Raw genomic sequence first — 18,104 nt, 5'->3', positions numbered from 1 at the left:
CCCATGTTCCTTGAGGATAACAGAAGAACCCTGGGTATCTAAAGCAATCTGATCAATCTGATTTCTACCATTAGAACCTTAAGTTAATCACCTAATTATCGTCTTTCTGGGCCTGAGGGCTTATTTCAAAGGGGATGAAGCATAGGGTAAGATTGAGTGGCAGGAGATAATAACTCATAGGAAAACAGATCTTGAGAGTCTGTGAAGAGTAGGCAAGTCACCAGATCATGAGTACCACTTGGTGCTTCAATATACCTTCTCAATCCTCACAACGCAGGTTATGTAGGGTAGGTTATCTTATAACAAATTATTTTTATAACAGTAGTTACCATTTATTGAGTACTTACTATATGTTCACTTTACTTGAATTACCTCATTTAGTCCTCACAATCCTAATATTTATTTTTAAATATTTACTTGGCTGAGCCATATCTTAATTGTGACTTGCGGGATCTTCAATCCTCGTAGCAGCATGTGGGATCTTTACTTGTAGCATGTGGGATCTAGTTCCCTGACCAGGGATTGAACCCTGGCTCCCTGCAATGGGAGCATGGAGTCTTAGCCACTGGACCACCAGGGAAGTCCTAACATTAATAAGTTTAAAGTCAAGAAAGTCAAGACTTAGAGAAGTTTAATCTGTTCAATGTCCAACAGGTTTTATGTGGTATGTTGTTTAGTCGATAAATCATGTCCAACTCTTTTGCAACCCCATGTACTGTAGCCCGCCAGGCTTCTCTATCCATGGGATTTCTCAGGCAAGAATACTGGAGCAGGTTGCCATTTCCTTCTCCAGGGGATCATCCTGGACCAGGGACCAAGCCTGCATCTCCTGCATTCGCAGATGAGTTCTTTGCCACTGAGCCACCAGGGAAGCCCTTCAAGTGGTATAGCTTAAATTCAAGTCTGTCTTCATTCTTAACCACTGTTCTACACAGCCTCTTATTTGAACCTCAGGGTAGTCATGACTTGCCCAAGGCCATATAGCTCATGTAGACCTGGAATTTCAATCTAGGCCTATGTGCTTACCAAACCAAACCTATACATTTTACACTCTATGCTCACGTAAGCAGGTGAGGATTGCAGGAGGCTAGGGCACATCTCCAGTAGGAGAGTCACAGAAATCACGTCAAATCCTTCATAACTTCATCTTCCAGGGATTCAACTGTATAGGGTCTCAAGTGAATCAAGGCTCCACCTCTCACAATTTGTGAGCAGTCTATATCCCAGGGAACTCAAGAAGAACCAGAAGTCATTTTATACTGAACTTTATTTGTTCTGACCATCTGATAAACTGTCCACCCTATTAGGAAACAGAGACAGTGCTGTCTATAAAAGGTTGGCAACAAGTCAAAATAAACCCTCTGACCAGATCTCAAGAACAACCCTGGAGAAGAATCTGTGGCTGCTAGTCAACTGCCCGGTCAGGTCCCCTCTCTCCTTGGCTGTAAATGGGTGTTGATTCTTCAAGTGGCTGTCAGAGCTGCTCTCTGGAAACCAATATCTGACTTTGGTATCCCAAGTCTTGGTTACAAAGAACTGCAAGTTACCCAGTTGTCAAGGAGCATCCACTTCCCTTTACTGGCCATGACCAAAAAGTGAGAGTTGGGGGTGGGGGGTGGAGGGTGGGGGTTGTTCAGAGATAGAAATTAACTTGGGAATTTCCAGTAAACATCAAGCAAGGGCTGGCAAACTGATGCCACCAGAGAAGCCTCACAAGGCATGGCTGGAGATGCCCCAGAAATATTTCCTAGGAGCTATTTGTGCTATATAACCAGTGCCAAACAAGTAAGGGCTTGCTTCCCAGAGACCTCTTCCCACCTTCTTCAGCTTCTTCCTTAATTAAGACCCCACTTGTTCAGACCCCTTGGCGCTGCTGCCTCCCAAATCTAGTAAGGTGAAAGGGTTTCCCACCATCAAGCAGCAATCCTGTCCCTTCTCTCTAGTTTCTATAAGGACTCCAAGAAGGGCTCAAGAGGGTGTGAGGCCTGGGAGGAAAAAACTGCCTGGAGCATCCAGTCTTCCCTGTTATTCCAGCTCTAGCCACATGGGGGCTCCTGGCTCCAGAGAATCCGGCACCCAGCCCTGGCTTTGCTCCCAGGGAAGGCTGCAGAGCTGGGAAACCCTTGCCCAGAAGGCCTGGAGCAGTTCCCTTTCACCAGCACCTGAGGGCGGGCGAGTGCGCCACGAAAGTCTCGGGTTTCAGGGGGAATGGCAGTTGCCTGTCTAAAGGCTTCTCTGTTTCTTGGAATTGTACAGAATGTCTCTTGTGGCTTTTCCTCCTCCCTCCTTTTTTCCTGTTGACTCTCCCCATCCGGCCCTCTGAATCACCAGACTCCACAGGAAAGCAGCAGATGTTGACTTTACTTCGTTCAAGCCAACGTCAGCGCTCTCCTGTGGAGTGGGGAGAAGGCAGGAAGGTGAGAGGTGGGGGAATGGTGGAAGATAACCCTCGTCCTTTCCAAACTGTGAGGGAGGATGTAGTGGGGGAATCTGAAAGAAGTCAGGGACCTAGGCAAAAAAATGCTTGAGTCCCAGGGACAGGGGGGAAAAGGGGCCCTACACGAAGGCCGCAATGTAAGCTCTGCAGCCAGGATCACAAGGAGGGAAGCACAGGGTGGGAATGTTCCTGGTTTTAGTGCCAGCCCTTCTTGTCTGAGGTGAGGCCTCATCTCTTGCCAGCAGCATCCTCAAGACTCAAAAGTCAAGTCAGGCTGCAGGTCTGGGGAGACAGTCCAGAGGCTTTCTTCCTCTTGCCCCATCTGAGCCCCCAAACTTCTGTTCTTAGGCAAGTCTTTTGGAGAAGCTGCAAGAGAGGTCTTTATGGACTTTATTCTACATTCATTGCTCCAATTTCTCTTCTCTTTCTTCTTCCTCGGGGATTTTCTTCCGGGCAAAGAAGCCAAGCTATAGGGAAAGAGATAAGAGTCATCACCATATGCCCTGCCTAGGGACCCTACCAAAGGCCCTTAGAGGTATCTGAAGCCTTCAGTTTTGTTCTGCTTCCAAAAATGAGATTCAAATTTATTTTATTTGGCTTTGGTTTAATTCAACTAAGATTCGTGGAGGACAGTGAAGGAGATCTGGAGACACCCACAGCCTGCTTAGTTGCCCAGCACAAACCCAGTTTTCCCTGCTGTAATCAAGAATACCTTAACCTATGGATACCATGCCCCATACTGTCCACTTCAGCAGTGCTTACCTTCCAAAGGCAGAAAACAAGGAGAGCAAGCAGGAGCAGCCCTCCCAGGACACTGCCAATGAGGATCCACAGAGAGATGAGGACAGGGTGGGACTGAATCACCTCCAGGAGGCTCTGCATAGAGAGGACGGCTGGTTTTTACTTGCACCCTTTTGCCCAGTTAGCTTCACCCCACACTGTAGCAAACTCAGCCCCCAAACAGAAGAATAAAAGGGAAGAAACTGAGGCCAGAATGGAGGCAGGGGGATCCACCATTCTGATTGATCACTTCTGACTCCCTGAATGCTGCCTAATGAAGACACCCCTGTTGTGAACAAGCTCACGGATGCCCTGATGCTATCGCCACCCTTACTAGTTTCACAGCTCTCGAACTCAGTCTCCAGCCCCACCTCACTCCACCGAGAGGCTTCAGTCAGCAGTAGGACGCTGCCCTCCTCAGTGCCCAGTTCGAAGGTGCTGACCACTGTCAGAGACTTGAATCTGGCCTGTGGAATGGAAAGAGATTTAAAGTGAGCCATGATTGGGCTTCCCTGGTGGCTCAGTGGTAAAGAACCTGCCTGCCAATGCAGGAGACTGGGGTTCGATCCCTGGTTCAGGAAGATCCCCTAGAGAAGAAAATGGTAACCCACTCTAGTATCCTTGCCTGGGAAATCCCACGGACAGAGGAGCCTGATGGGCTACAGTCCACGGGGTTGCAAAAAAGTCAGACACGACTTAGCGACTAACAACAACATCATCAGGTGGAACAGGTCTCAGGACCCTAATGGCAAAGATGAGGCTGGGGGGATAACTTCCAGGACCCTCAAGACCAGAAGAAAAGGTTGGAGAGTGATAGGGAAAGAGAAGGGTAACAGATGGAAAGCCCGTGGCCCTTCGTAGACTCTGCATGCTCTACTCCTCATGAAATGCATTCAACTCCTCTTTTTTTGGCTAACTCCTACCCTTCCTTCAGGTTGAAGTTTAGATGTCATCCCCTCTGGGAAGTTAAAAATTGTTTCCTCCTAATCCCCATCACCCTGGACTAGGTTATAATATTCTGTTTATTTCTCTTTCACCTCTGTTGAACTATAAGATCCTTGAGGTCAAGTGTTAGTAACTTATGTGTCCCTAGTGCCTAGCACAACTTCTCAATAAACCTTTGTTAAAAGAGTAAATAAATGAATGAAAAAAAAGGATACCAAAGAGAGATAAAGAGAGAATCAGACTCAGGGAAGGATGGTCTGTCAGACTTAACTTTCCTGAAAAATGCCTACATTCCAGGGATCTTATATTATTCAAAGTAGACGGCACATAGGAAAGTACAATATAAACCCCTAGTACTAAACAGCTGTTATAATTAAGATGTCATTGCCCTGCTAAGGAACTCACACTGACTCCTGACTGCCTATCATGTTAAATTTAACTCCTCAGCTTTAAAGAATTTTCATAATTTAGATCCCTTTCACTATACAATACCACTTCCCACTACCCTCTATGCATATCCTACATGTAATATTAACTCTTTACAGGTTCATTTAATAAAAATATATTAAATCACTATAATGAGTTAACTAGACATGCTCAGTCGTGTCTGACTCTTTGCAACTCCATGGACTGTAGCCTGCCAGACTCCTCTGTCCATGGAATTTTCCAGGCAAGGATACCGGAACGGGTTGCCATTTCCTTTTCCAGGAGATCTTCCCAACCCAGGGATCAAACCTGCATATATTACGTCTCCTATATTGGCAGGCATGTTCTTTACCTGGGAACCTTTCACTAGTGTCATCTGGGAAGCCATGATGCTAAATGTTGGGGATATTCTCCTTAGTCACAGGGGAGTATATATATATAACACAGGGCCTTTTACATAGTAGGCATTTGATGGATTGACTGAATTTAGGTATCCTATATACATTAATGATAATAACACTACGAGATGATAAATGGAGGAAAATACAAGAACAGTAACTAGCTTTGAGTGAGTGCATCTCATTAGTTTGTTCTTTACAACAACCTCATGAAGTAGATGAGATTTCTTCCTTATTTTAGAGATGAGGAGAAAGAAGCCTATAAAAATGAAATAACTTTGCTAGTAGGAGGCAAAGCTCAAACTTGAACATGAGTCTGTCTCTGAAATGCCTGTGCTAAAAGTCCCAGTTAGCAGCAGCAGGGGAGAGTAGTAGAAAAGGAAAAGTTTACCCTCCGGAAAAATTCATTGTGAACCAGTCTCAGTAGTCCAACAGAGATTTCCGTCCCCTTTGCCAGCCGCCTAAGGTGGCACCTCACAACCTGGCAGTGGGTATTGCTCTCATTCTACCGGAAGAGAGAGACAGATCAGAACCTTGGAGGGGGAACAATCCCCATGCCCTACTCTGGGCTCTACCTTCCACCCCAAAGCTCTGAACTCCACTGCTCCTCCCTGCATTCCTGCTCTGGATACCTTCTTCACCCCCGCCCTGTGACTCATACCAGCCTGCTTGTGTGTTGAAGCTCCTCTGGATGCACAGGGGGGCCTGGGGGTTCGGTCAGGTTCTGGACTGTGCAGCTTGCCTAGAAGAAGAGCCAACTTGAGGGATCCCCTGGATGGCAAGAGGCCGGCCCCTCCAGGCTGAGCAGGAGCACACCACCCACACTCTTGAAGTTCTTCCCTGAGTAATCTCTTTCTTCTCAAAGAAGGTACGTATGGAAAAGAAAGCCCCCTCCCTGACCAGAGAGGGAGGATCCCTGAGAGCAGAGACCCAGCAGATGAGGAGCTGGGTAAGTCCAGCAGATTAAGGTGGCAGGGTTCCACAGGCCCCCAGGCCAGACTCACATTGTTAGTGATGACTTGAGACAGTGACAGGAAGTAATTGCCTCCATAGGCCACAGCTGGAAGGAGGGCTGAGATGATGAGGCCGCTGACCACATAGCAGCCAAGATTCTGAACCTAAAAGGAGGATTGGAAAAGGAAGAGGTGAGAGACAGAGAAAGACCCTTCCTCACCTGTTCCACTTTACCCTCGATGCCACTGAAATCTAAGAGAGACCCTTCCCATCCTTTTCCCAGGACTCCTCTCCATCCCTCTGCTCATGCCAAGGTCCCTCTGGCTTCTCACCCTAAGAGTGGTTTTAAATTCAGGGCCAGGGCCCACTGGGAGGGTTCCATATGGGTGGACCTCATAGCGGTGCAGAGTGGACTCACTGCGTGGACACCAAGTCAGGAAGTGCATGATCACAGCCATGACACAGAAACACGGGCACACAATCAGCACACGGATAAATTCATGGTAGGAAGGGCCGGCACATGGATAAAGATATGGGGATACACAGCGAAGACAGAAATGAAATATGACACAGACTTGGCATAAACTTTATGGCCACATCCCACCACCCCAGCTCCAACCCCCAGGGCCCAGCAAAGCCCTACAACTAGGATGCATAGGTATACCGATACCTAGGAAAGAGAAATGCTTATAAGAGAACGTTTAGCATGAGTGGGATTAAAGCCAAAAAGATGGGGCAACCCCAAGAGTTTGGTGTTCGGAAACACTGAAGCACATGGAGGGAGAGGGAGCGAAAATAAAGAGGACAAGTCTGGGGTCAGAATGGGGTCCCAGTGAGGAGCTGAGCCATACCTGGAGAATATGAGGTGAGGCTCATACTGAATGTAGGCTGAGGTCTGGGCTGTGTTATCTCGAAGCGTTCCATTTCTTTCCAGGCTACTGCTGTAGGGTCAAAGGGGAGGCTCACACCCCAGCCCTGTCTCAGACACCCTTCTCTGGAGTGAGGGAGTCATGCTGCTTCCACCCCTACCCTCACTCCCACACCACCATCATCAAGACCTAACAGGAGAGGGCTAGGAGGAGATGCCCACTTCTCTCACCTGGTGGCCGTCAGCCTCACAAGGACCTGGCTCAGGAGGAAGGAGCAGCTAAACTCAAACTCTAGCAGGAAGGTCACCTAGGGGCAAGGGACATGGGGACATGGTAGATTTCTCTTCATGGGACAACTACAGAGGAATGGGAGCCCATCTGTGAGCCTCCTTCCCTAAACGCCCAAGCCCTGCAGATTCCAGCCCCTGATCTCTCAAAGCCCCCTTCTCACCCTGGGTCCTGACTCACCTTGGCTCCCATTTGGAAGACAGGATGCCCCACGCTGCAGAGCCGGGCATGAGGGGAGGGGGCTGCACACTCCACCTTCACTGGGCTGTTGCTCTGAGAACAGAGGAAGCAGGGTGAAGGCTGTGTTGGGGCTGCGACTGCCCTCTTGCCTGCGGCCTCTAAACACAGCCTTTCCCAGAGGCCCTCATAGCCAGCACTCCAATTGTCTTCCTCCTTCCCTGATTCCCCTGAACTCCCTTTTCCAAGGGCACCTGAGGAGTGAAACTGGACAGGTGGAGGTTTCTGGAGAAGCTGAGACTCAGGCTAGTGTCGTAGGCATTCTCCTTCTTGTTCTCCAGAGTTGCTGACACCAGCACTTTCCGCCGACCACCTCGAACCACGAATGGGTCCTTCCTAGGAGTGGTGGATAAAGGACAGCCCAGAGTTGAAAGAGAGCCAGAAGCCACACTTCTGTTTTCCTGGGCAAGAAACAGCCCTCCATCTGCCTTCAAGTCCCTTCTGGTCTGTCTCAAGTCAGCCCAGTTTGGCCCATTCATGTCCATCCCACCTGGAGCCTCTGATGTCCATATTAGCTTGAAGTACCAAATCTGTGACACATTCATTGTCAGGGCCACAGTCCTTGGAGAAGGGGACCTAGAGGAGAGAGAAGGGGCTGAGGACTGAGAGGAAGGCATGGGAGAAAGGAATGGGATTGGAGGACAAGTGAAAAGAGAAGAGTGGGTGCCTCCGTCAGATTCCACTGTGATCTCATGTCTGCCCCCACCCCTTTCTCTTGAATTCACTGAGAAGCGCAATGTGGCGACGCGGGGGCAGGGCAGGGCTTGGCACTGCTGACCAGCTTTCGGATGGAGGTGGGTGAGCCCTCATCCAGCACGGGCCCTGGCTTTGTGGTGTTGTCCAAAGCAAAGGTCACAGTCACGGACACTGGCCGGAGGTAATCTGATGTATCCTGAGAGAAACCAGAGTGAAGGATCATGGGGAACCAGGGTAAGGGAGACGACCCAGGAATCTTGGTAGAATGTGATAATTACACTGGTCATTTACTGAGCACTTCCTGTGTGCTAGGTACTATCCTAAGGTTTTATCAATACTATTACATTTAATTCTAAGACAACTCCTATAATGTTGTTATTATTAATCTCCCCTTTTCAGGCAAGGAAACTAAGGTTTGCAGGTGATCTGACTTGTCAGAATGCACAGGTGTGAAAATGGCAGAGCAGGATTCAAACCCAGATCAGCCTGCCTCCAAAGTCTGAACTCTCACTTTTCCCGCTTCAGATTTCTTGCCGATCCAACAGAATCTCCTCCTCTGATGCAGCCTTCCTCTCACTCCCAGGCCCTGATGCCAAGCAGTTCCTGCCCCCTCCTCACCAGCACATGGAAGTGCAGTTGCTCACAAGTGACATTCCCCACATTGAGCCGGAGCCGCCGAGGGGACAGCCTCTGGCCAGAGCCGTCGAACACTGCCCGAGTTGCAGTTGTCCACTCGTCCAGCGATGCTGTGAACTGCAAATCTGAATGGGGTGGGCAAGAGTGCGGGTGGAGAGGGGTCCTGAGACTAGGGCAGGGAGGGGTTGGACTGCTGCCCAGGGTGCACTCTAGTCACTCACGGAATCGGTGATCCCAGCGGCCAGGAGTACGGGAGGTCACTTGGAAGCAAAGGGTTGCGGACAGACAGGTTGCCTCCTGGCCTCGCCGCTTACAGTCCCTCTGAACCACGCTGATGGCAGGCGGGGTCACATCTAGTGAAGGGGCCAGGTGGACAATAGGCCGGGAGCTGGGAACAGGGTGGGAAAGAAAGTCTAACCATGGGAGGAAAGCCCTTAGAGAAAGGCAATCCCCAGTATTTGCCTCCCTGAGGTCAAAGGAAAGAATAAGGAGCTGGGCGACACATGAGCCAGCCTCACCTGAACCTTTGGACACAAGTAAGCTAATAGCCGATATTCAATAAGCACTTGCCATGTGCTCTAGGAATGGTGTTTTGGTCTTTATATGGATTATCACATTTAATCCTCACCACAAGCCTATAAGGCAGGTATAGTTATTATTCCCATTTTATAAACTAGGAGAATGGAGGCACAGAGTAAGTTGATCAAGAAGCCAGATGTAAATCTGTGACTCCAAAGCCCTTGCTTTTAACAGCTGTGCCATGTTGTCCACTGCTGCCTAAGCCAGGACTGCTCACCTAAGCAGGACGGCTGCCCCTTGGGCGCCCACAGCCACATCGACCAGGTCGTCACCATCTAGATCGAGCCGGCCATCCACACTGCGGCCAAAGTAGCTGAGGGCCTGCGGCATGGAGACAGCAGCAATCCGCTGAGAGGGAGAGAGGAGAGACTGAGCAGGGACTCACACACCTGGTTTCTGAGGCCTCCCAACTGCCTTTTTCTAATTCTCCCCTCAAGCATGAGGAGGAAGGAGAAAAACTTTTGTATGTTCAGGAGTCCCTAGTATAGCAATATGTTTCCTGCCCCATTGCCTCATCTTTTTGACTACTGATTAAAAAAAAAAAAAACAAAGGCACCTGTTGGACTTCCCAGGTGGATAAGACTCCACTGCCAATGTAGGGAACATGGGTTCAATCCCTAGTCCGGGAAGATTCCACATGCTGCAGAGCAACTAACCCCATGTGCCACAACTACTGAGCCTGCGCTCTAGAGCCCGAGAGTCACAACTACCGAGCCCTTGTGCTGCAACTATTGAAGCCTGCACACTCAGACCTGTGAGCCACAGCTACTGAGCCTGTGGGCCACAACTACTGAAGTCTGAGAGCCTAGAGCCCGTGCTCCGCAACAAGAGAAGTCACCGCAGTCAGAAGGCCAAGCACCTAAACAAAGAGTAGCCTCCACTCACCACAACTAGAGAAAGCCCTTACAAAAGCAACAAAGACTCAGCCCAGCCAAAAATAAATAAATAAAAGTAAACAATAAAAAATAGGCACTTGCTCAGTTTGGGTCTCAAGCCCAGGGGAACAATGATAAGAAAATAGTGTGTACCCCCTTCCCCCCACCATGCCCCTGCTTCATCGGGGCTCTTCTGACCTGTGCAGGATGCGGCCTGACTCCTCTCTGGGCCCCGTGATAGAGGTACAGGGCTCCACGGTGCCCATCCTCCAGGGGCGCCCCCACAGCCACGTCAGCAAAACCATCTTGATTCAAATCAGGAAGAGCACCCATGGCAAAGCCAAACCGAGCATCCTGGGGGGATTCTGGCTGAAGTGTTCTCTGGAGTGTCAGCAAGGATGGCTAGTGGCGGTGAGCAGAAGACAGAAGGTGCTGATCAGAGAGTCCTGACCTGTCGGCCAGCCCTCAAATGTATGTGCCTCCCCTCCCCCCTCTACCCCCCACAGACAAGTTCTAGGCCATCCCAGCAAGTCTCACCTGGCCCACCAGATACACATAAACACGTCCTGTCTCCTTGTTCTGGGGCCCCAGGAACATGGGGGCAGCCACAAGTAAGACATCAGTTGTTCCATCCCCGTCAATGTCCAATGGGCAGAGTTCACTGCCAAAGTACGAGCCAATCTGGAGAGTGGTGGGCAGTGGGGATCCCAGGGGAAAGGGAAGGCAAAATTATGGACAAGTGGGAAGCACCTGCCGATCTGGTCCTCACATCCCTAACAATCAGAATTCATCACACATGTCTAACGCCCCTCTCTTGCCCCTTCACCATCTTCCCCCATAGCCTGGAGTCCCTCCCCCAGCAGCCTGGAGTCCCTGGGGACCCAAGGGCCTCACCCCCCACCTTGGATGCCCTACCTGCTCCCCCTGGAGGCTCTGGGCGACCCTCACAGCCCCATCTTTCTTAAGTTGGAAGGCGATGACCTTTCCTCGATGTCTAAACCGAGGAGCCCCTGAGAGAAAAAGGCGGCGACCACCCCGCAAAAACATGGAGGAAACAGAGTAACCTAGAAGTGGACAAGGAATCAGGGGTGAAAGGGAAAGAAAATGGGGTCAGAGTAGGAGGGTTCCCTGAAGGCACAGAAGGGGGTCCCAAGGAACGCAGCAGATCAGTGAGAAACTGCATGAGTTAGCAGTGAATACCTGATAGCCCCCACTGAGGAAGCATTTTTCCCTGCCACCCTCTAATCTTTTGTAGCTCTCTGCTACTCACCCAGGTAGGCTGCATGGTTTTGCAATGCAGGGGGGAATTCATCTTCCAGGGCTGTCCGTGGTGGGAAGAGGCGGCGACCTTCTTCAAGCCATAACACTGAGCCCCCCCAGTCATAAGCCCCCACCATTCCAAAGAGAATCCCATCCTGTAGGGGAGAACCAGATGGGGTCGCTGAAAAGACAGTGGGGAATAAGAAGAAAAAACTCTCCAGGAGTGAGAGGGTCACTGAGGGCAGACTGGGGTTGGTTGGAAAGGCATGGGAAGGTCAGCATGGACATCAGTTAAAGGGGCAGTGTAGAAGAGCACTGGGATTGAAGTTGTCTGAGTTAGAGGCTGGAAGGAGTCAGGTGTTGAGAAGGGTCATGGGGGGTGTCAAGAGTCTGTCCAACCTTTAGCTGATGAGTAGAGAAACCAATCTGAGACATTTCCAGCCCAAAGGAGCTTTCATTTTCTCCATGGGACCCTGGAATATAAGAAAACATTGAAGCCATATAAGGGAAGATGGTTCCCCCTTTGACCTAATAAACTTTTTCCAAAACCCCATCTATACCCCAGAACTCCCCCTGCCCTGTCCTCTTTTTCTCCAGGGTAATCATTACCCTCAAGGCCAAAAATCCGGTCCCCTAATGCATCCACAATGTCAGTCAGTGCTGCTTCATCTGTGACATTGAAGAAGAATTTCTCATCTGGATCACTGGCGATAGCTCTGATTTCTCGCAGGAAAGAACTGGGGTCTCGCTGCCGTCGGAGGTAGTGACCAAGAACCTTGGGTCAGGAGATCAAGGTGGGGTCTGTTAGTTGTATGGTGTGAGTGGTCTGGGAAGTTATCAATATCTATTTTTCTTAAGTTCCCAGTCCTAAGTGTCACCATCCCCACCCCCTTCCATCCTTCCAGATCCAGAGTTGATTCTCACGGCAATCCCATAGCGTGTCACTCTTCCAGCCTCACAGGCCTGTAGTGCTGTGGGAAGCTCCTCTCCATCATGGGACTCTCCATCAGTGACAACCACCAGTAGCCTGGCAGCCTCTGGTCGGCCCCCGCGGGACTGACTGAATCCTTCTGTGCTGAGAAGAGAAACAAAGGAGTGAGGTGTGATCAGATGTGTGCAGATAGATACACATACACAGTACTTAACAATGTCAGCCATTCACTGAGTTCAGACCTTTTGCCTTTTAGCCCATTTCCCCAACTGTTTAGCATAGAGACTGGCACACAGTAATAAAAGCTCAAGTGTTGGGGTGTCTTCTAACATACAGAGCAGCATATCATCAATGCAAATAAGTATAAAATCCATCCGCTCATAGATTCATTCAGCAAATATTGTATTTAGGGGGATAAATATTAAGGGTGAGGGGAAAAAAGTGAAAGTGTTAGTCGCAACCAAATCTTTGGACCCCATGGAATATGTAGCCTGCCTGCCAGGCTCTTCTGTCCATGGAATCCTCCAAGCAAGAATACTGGAGTGGGTTGCCATTCCCTTCTCCAGGGAACCTTCCCAACACAAGAAATGAACCTATGTCTCCTGCATTGCAGGCAGATTCTTTACCAGCTGAGCCACCAGTACGTAGAATAAAGAATGGTCAGGTCAGGGGAGTCTTCCCAGAGATGAGTTTTGTCGCGTTTGGAAAATGGGTGAGGACATGAGTGGTGGAGAACCCAAGGGCCAACATCAAAGTGGGAGTGAAGGGGCTTCCCTGGTGGCTCAGTGGTTGAGAATCCGCCTGCCAATGCAAGGGACACAGGTTTGATCCCTGGTTCAGGAAGGTTCCATATGCCACAGAGCAGTTAAGCCCATGAGCCACAAGAGAGGTAACCACAGTGAGAAGCCCGTGCACTGCAACGAAGAGTAGCGCCTGCTCGTTGCAACTAGAGAAAGCCTGCACGTAGCAACAAAGACCTAGCGCAGCCAAAAATAAATAAATAACAAATAAATCTTTTTTTAAAAAAAGGGGGAGTGGAGATATACAGACAGAATTCCATCTGCAGATGTAAAGCAGAAACATGGAGAGACACAAACAGACACTTTGTAGAAAGGCAATGAGGAATGCAATGATGGGCAATTTAGATTCACCCCACCTACCATTAGCATGCAAACAAACATAAGCAAGCAACACATGTAGGGATATACACACTGCACTCCAAACCTTCCCCTAACCCTTCTGGCCTCCCAAACTCCCCTTCACAGTGTCTCACCAGGCCATCATTATTGCTTGAGCAGTCTTTGTTTCTCGTCCCTCTCGCCGGCTCAGGTTCCTTGCTGCTCTCACCACTTCTTCCTTGGTTCGGAAATCTCCCAGGGACCACTCATGGACAGAGCTCTCTCCATACTGTACCAGTCCCACCTGAGAATAAAGTGTGCACTCTGATGGAGTGTGTGTAATGGGCAGAGGGAGGGAGAAGAAAGTATGTGAGGGAGGGGAGATGAGCACCTGGATACTACTGAAGATACTGTCTACATTTATCTTCTCTCTCCCTGATTCTTCCCTCCATGCCCATCCATCCTGCCTTCTCTTACCTGTATCTGTTCCGGGTCAATAAACAATCTCCCTACCAGTCTTCGTAGGAAGGTCTGAACTTCAGACCAAGGGTAGATGCTGTTGGAGCCATCCAAGACAATGACGACATCCATGTATGTGGGGCAGCCTAGGAGAAGGGGTAATGGTGATGGGGAACAGAGGGGCAAAGAATATTGGGCATGAGGGCAACTAGGAAAGAGGTCACAGGAAAGTGTTAGTCATTCAATTGTGTCTGACTCTTTGTGACCCCATAGACTATAGCCCACTAGGCTTCTTTGTCCATGAGATTTCCCAGGCAAGAATACTGGAATGGGTTGCCATTTCCTTTTCCAGGGGATCTTCCTGACCCAGGGATTGAACCCACGTCTCCTGCATTGGCAGGCAGGTTCTTTACCACTGTGTCACAGGAGGGCACATTTAATTCAAACTATTAGGCACTTCTTACATACAAGGAAGATTACCCAGTCCTAGGTAAATATAGAACTGAATAAAAGAGAAGATGGGAATACGTACAGCTGACTCAAAAACAACGAAGATGGAATTAAGCACGAGTAGAAACTTAGCACCATTTTATGTTGTGAGAGAACAATAGAGGATCAGTTCTGATGGTGGGGAATAAAAGGAGGCAGCAACTGAGAAGATATTGAAGACTGGAGATGTTTGAGGAGAATATAAGGAAAGGCATTTGGGTGGAGAACACTTTAAATAAAAGGAGATGGAGGTATAAAAACAGACGACATATACAAGAAAGGTGAAGTGAAGGCTATGGCCAAGGTGTAGGGTATGGAGGGATATAGTGTGAGTTGAGTTCTGAAGCTGGTTAAATCAGTTTGGACACAACTGAGTGACTGAACTAAATCAGTTCATGGAGTCTTGATGCCCTGGTAAAGAGTCTGAATTCTACTGTTAGGAAACATGGAGCCTTCGCAGACACGTTAGGTCGCAGTGAGGATAGCTATGCAGTTTCCTGGTCAAGCATCATACACTGAGGTCCCATCTTTTTCCCACCCTGCACCCCCCATTCTGGGGACTCGGGCCCTTCTCCTGGCTCACGTTGTGCGGTGGGTGCCAGGCTGCCCTGGGGCCGGAACGAAGCATCTACTCGGGCACATATTCCAGAACTGAAGACAGATGAGCCGCAAGCACGAGACCAGAGAGGGGCACAAGCCTGGGGATTGGTAAGGGAAACAATTACTCCCAGGCTTGCAAGGGCACCCTCAGAATATGCTCCTTGTCAAAGGAGGCAGTGAGACCACTCCCCGAGATTTCCTTTCTTGCTTTCTAGGGTTTTTAACTCCTTGACCTCTCCCCATAGACCAGTTTCCCTTACCAGACTGCCCTTTTCTCTACCATGAACCTTCAGAGACCCTGCCACCACTCCTTCCTTAGCTTACCATGAATCCCCCATTGCCACCTGTCTCTAACAGAGACATCCCCAGGTGCATATTCACAGCAGGACGAGATGAATTTCCCAGTGGATGGTCACCTGGTTGAAGGGGAGTGGAAGAACATGAGGTCACAAAGTCACAGATGGGGTGGCTGAGTTCAAGGTGATTTTGGAAGAGGATGAGAAGGGGTCAGGATCAAGTCAGGAACAAGGAGTGTGTGGGATATGGAGGTGAATAAGTGAGGTGTGATATCACTCATATGTGGAATCTAATTTTTTTAACTATATAAATGAACTTGTTTACAAAACAAAAACAGACTCACAGACTTAGAAAACACATTTATGGTTACCAAAGGGGAAATGTGGGTTGGGGGATAAATTAGGAGCTTGAGATTAACATACACACACTATTAATATAAAATAGATAACCAACAAGGACCTACTGTATAGCACAGGGAACTCTACTCAACATTCTGTAATAACCTATATGAGAAAAGAATCTGAAAAAGAATGGATATATGGGTATGTATAACTGAACCATTTTGCTGTACACTTGAAAATAACACAACATTGTAAATTAACTATAATCCAAAAAAATTTTTTTAAAAAGAAGTGAGATGTAAGGCATCAAAGCCACTAGTATATTAAGGTTAGGGGTTAGAAGAGTGAGGAATCTTCTTACCCAAGTGGCCCTTGGCACATGGGGCACTGTGGGAGCCCCCTACAAGGCAGCGATAAACGTCCCCCCTTCGGTCACCTGAAGGCCCATCCCAGGGGGCACCCACCAGCATCCTGGGGGGAGGAAATGAATACAAGCACAGTGTGAATATGACACTTGAGATAGGCCCGAGGGAAAGGGCGTGGTGACAGCAAGTCTAGAGCCCCAGTCACTTCCAAAGAACCAGGTTAGTTTATATTTCCATCCACCTTGCCTCCCCTTTAACAGCTGTGCTCTAGTCCCAATCCCTTGGGCCTCTGGTTTCCTCCTCACCATCGTCGTCCACCCCCAACATGTTGTAAGACACTGTATCCAAATTCAGCCTCCGGTGGGCCTAGAAATAGGCGTGGGCGATGCACGTCCAGGTTAAAGGGGGAGCAGAGACCTGGGGGGGCCAGGATCATAAGGTTAGCAGGAAGCAGTCAGAAAGGCTAATGAGTGCACAGAGGAAAAGCCAGAGAAAAGCCGTGAAGGGAACATACTGATCTCAGCCCAACTCCCTTCGTCTTACAAGCTGCCCTGGACTCCATCAATGTCATGCACTCAGAGCTCCAAGCAAGGATGATTTCCTTCCTGTGTTTGGGTAGAGATGTCTAAGCTGTGGCCCTCTGCCATGCTGTTGCACAGCTGTATTTCCATTCCTATCCTTGAAATCTCATTCACAGACATGCCTGGAAGAGGCAACTTCCTCTTTTCTACATCATTCCTCCTACACATCCTCCTCTCCAGGCCAAGTGAGTGTTGCCTTTCTGCAGCCCTAGAACAACTGTTCTTTCCAAATTCTACCCAAATCCAGGACCATAGGGAGAACAAGAGGAGATTAGAGAACACGGCATGTTTTGAGTCTCTTCTCGTTTCTTCTTGACTCCCAGTATCATTGTTACTCTCTCACTCTCTTTCTCTAGTGTCTAGGTCTTTGGTTGCTTCCAGCCCTGGAAACCTCAGTGGTAATTAACTGGGTAGAGCCACTTGCCTGCCTACACACATGGTTTGCCATCCATCCTTTCTAAGGGTCCCATCACTCCCAAAGTTTCTCACCATCTGCTTCCTAACTCATCCCCCTCCTGACGCCCCCTGCCTGCTTGCATTTCTTCCTCAACTCTCAGCCCATTCTGAAGACCCCCGCAATCATGTCCTGGCTGACTCTTCCCTCCCAACCCCAACCCGCTTAAAATCAGAGCTGGTATTTTAAGAAACAAAAATTACAGGGCACTGATGAAAAATTCCAGGCCTCTTGTCCCTCCCATGCTTCTTTCCATGCGACTTGCTCCTTCAAATAACCCATCTCAGGCCACCCCACCACCACTTTCACCAATGGCTATTGCTCTGTCTCAAAACATGCTCATTTTCAGAAAGGTATTTTGTATGTGAGCCTTATTGCATCTGGGAAGCTGGCAGGGTTATACGACCAGTAACTGTAGCTCATTGGTTAGATAAACCCAGAGTTCTGACCACACTGTTAGTTATGCCTCAGGAGCCCAGAGACCACCAAGGATAGGGAGAATTAGGGAGGGGTGGGGGTGGGTGATAGTAATCAGACTAGCCATGCAGAAGTTCACATCATGTTTCTTTTTGGTCGACTCCAAGGTTTAGGACAAAGTTTTATATAATTGGACACAAATATTACACAAGGCAGTGGACAGCGTCAGCCTTTGCCAGGCAGTCATATGTGTGGGCATTAAGAATGCAAACCCATGCATGCATGCGCACGCATGTACACACGTACACACACACACACACACACATAAAACACAGAACCAGTTAACCTCACCACCTAACTCCCAAAGAATTTTAACCGTAAAGGTCCCAAGGCCAAAAATCTGTGTATCTTCCATTCCCACCAGAAACCAAGAAGTTAACCTCCCTCACCTGTCAGGAACATCAGGGGCAAGAACAGGTGAGGGATGAGGGGGAATTCCATGCCTTGATGTTCTCTGTCCGTGTGAGAAGTCCTCTCTGCCTCTGTCCCTCTCCTTCTCTGTTTTCTTTACTTTCCCTCCCATCCTGCCCCCTCCCACCAGCAGCTAAAAATAAAGTTGGAAGGAATGGGAGGAGTGATGGTGGGGAACTGTGGGGAGCCCTAGCCCAAGGA

The 18,104-nt window shown here is 49.0% G+C and overlaps 1 protein-coding gene across 5 annotated transcripts; it reads right to left on the bottom strand.

Moving 5' to 3' along the window:
• Nucleotides 1–1,249: 1,249 nt before the first annotated feature.
• ITGA10 (integrin subunit alpha 10) lies at nucleotides 1,250–18,074 on the bottom strand. 5 transcript variants are annotated; one of them, XM_081495085.1, is made up of 30 exons: nucleotides 17,882–18,009; nucleotides 16,286–16,397; nucleotides 15,977–16,086; nucleotides 15,302–15,393; nucleotides 14,961–15,075; nucleotides 13,907–14,034; nucleotides 13,585–13,733; nucleotides 12,305–12,455; nucleotides 11,990–12,155; nucleotides 11,780–11,853; nucleotides 11,391–11,535; nucleotides 11,036–11,184; nucleotides 10,658–10,801; nucleotides 10,319–10,522; nucleotides 9,463–9,593; nucleotides 8,888–9,054; nucleotides 8,649–8,791; nucleotides 8,113–8,226; nucleotides 7,825–7,910; nucleotides 7,529–7,670; nucleotides 7,278–7,370; nucleotides 7,040–7,116; nucleotides 6,792–6,881; nucleotides 6,273–6,357; nucleotides 5,991–6,104; nucleotides 5,648–5,728; nucleotides 5,378–5,491; nucleotides 3,589–3,684; nucleotides 3,200–3,313; nucleotides 1,250–2,904 (listed from the first exon to the last, which is right to left on the bottom strand). In XM_081495085.1, the coding sequence occupies exons 1-30, from the start codon at nucleotides 17,931–17,933 to the stop codon at nucleotides 2,839–2,841; spliced, it is 3,504 nt and encodes a 1,167-aa protein (XP_081351211.1). In that variant the 5' UTR covers nucleotides 17,934–18,009; the 3' UTR covers nucleotides 1,250–2,838. The 5 variants fall into 5 exon arrangements, with proteins under 5 accessions (XP_081351211.1, XP_081351212.1, XP_081351215.1 ...); XM_081495086.1 differs by having other exon boundaries at nucleotides 9,463–9,566; XM_081495089.1 differs by having other exon boundaries at nucleotides 6,792–6,878; nucleotides 9,463–9,566.
• Nucleotides 18,075–18,104: the final 30 nt, after the last annotated feature.

This window comes from Giraffa tippelskirchi, chromosome 5, assembly GCF_054371585.1.
Source record: "Giraffa tippelskirchi isolate mGirTip1 chromosome 5, T2T-mGirTip1v1.2.pri, whole genome shotgun sequence".
In the NCBI taxonomy this organism is placed as follows: Eukaryota; Metazoa; Chordata; class Mammalia; order Artiodactyla; family Giraffidae; genus Giraffa; species Giraffa tippelskirchi.
This window is presented reverse-complemented; position numbering and strand designations above follow the sequence as displayed.

What these genes read in the sequence shown, in the direction of transcription:
- ITGA10 (XM_081495085.1), bottom strand. Translation starts at nt 17,933, where the DNA reads ATGGAATTCCCCCTCATCCCTCACCTGTTCTTGCCCCTGATGTTCCTG. An exon ending in GCCCCTGATGTTCCTGACAG is followed by an intron (nt 16,398 to 17,881) that starts GTGAGGGAGGTT and finishes TGGCCCCCCCAG; the next exon opens with GTCTCTGCTCCCCCTTTAAC. An exon ending in ATGTGCCAAGGGCCACTTGG is followed by an intron (nt 15,394 to 15,976) that starts GTAAGAAGATTC and finishes CCCTTCAACCAG; the next exon opens with GTGACCATCCACTGGGAAAT.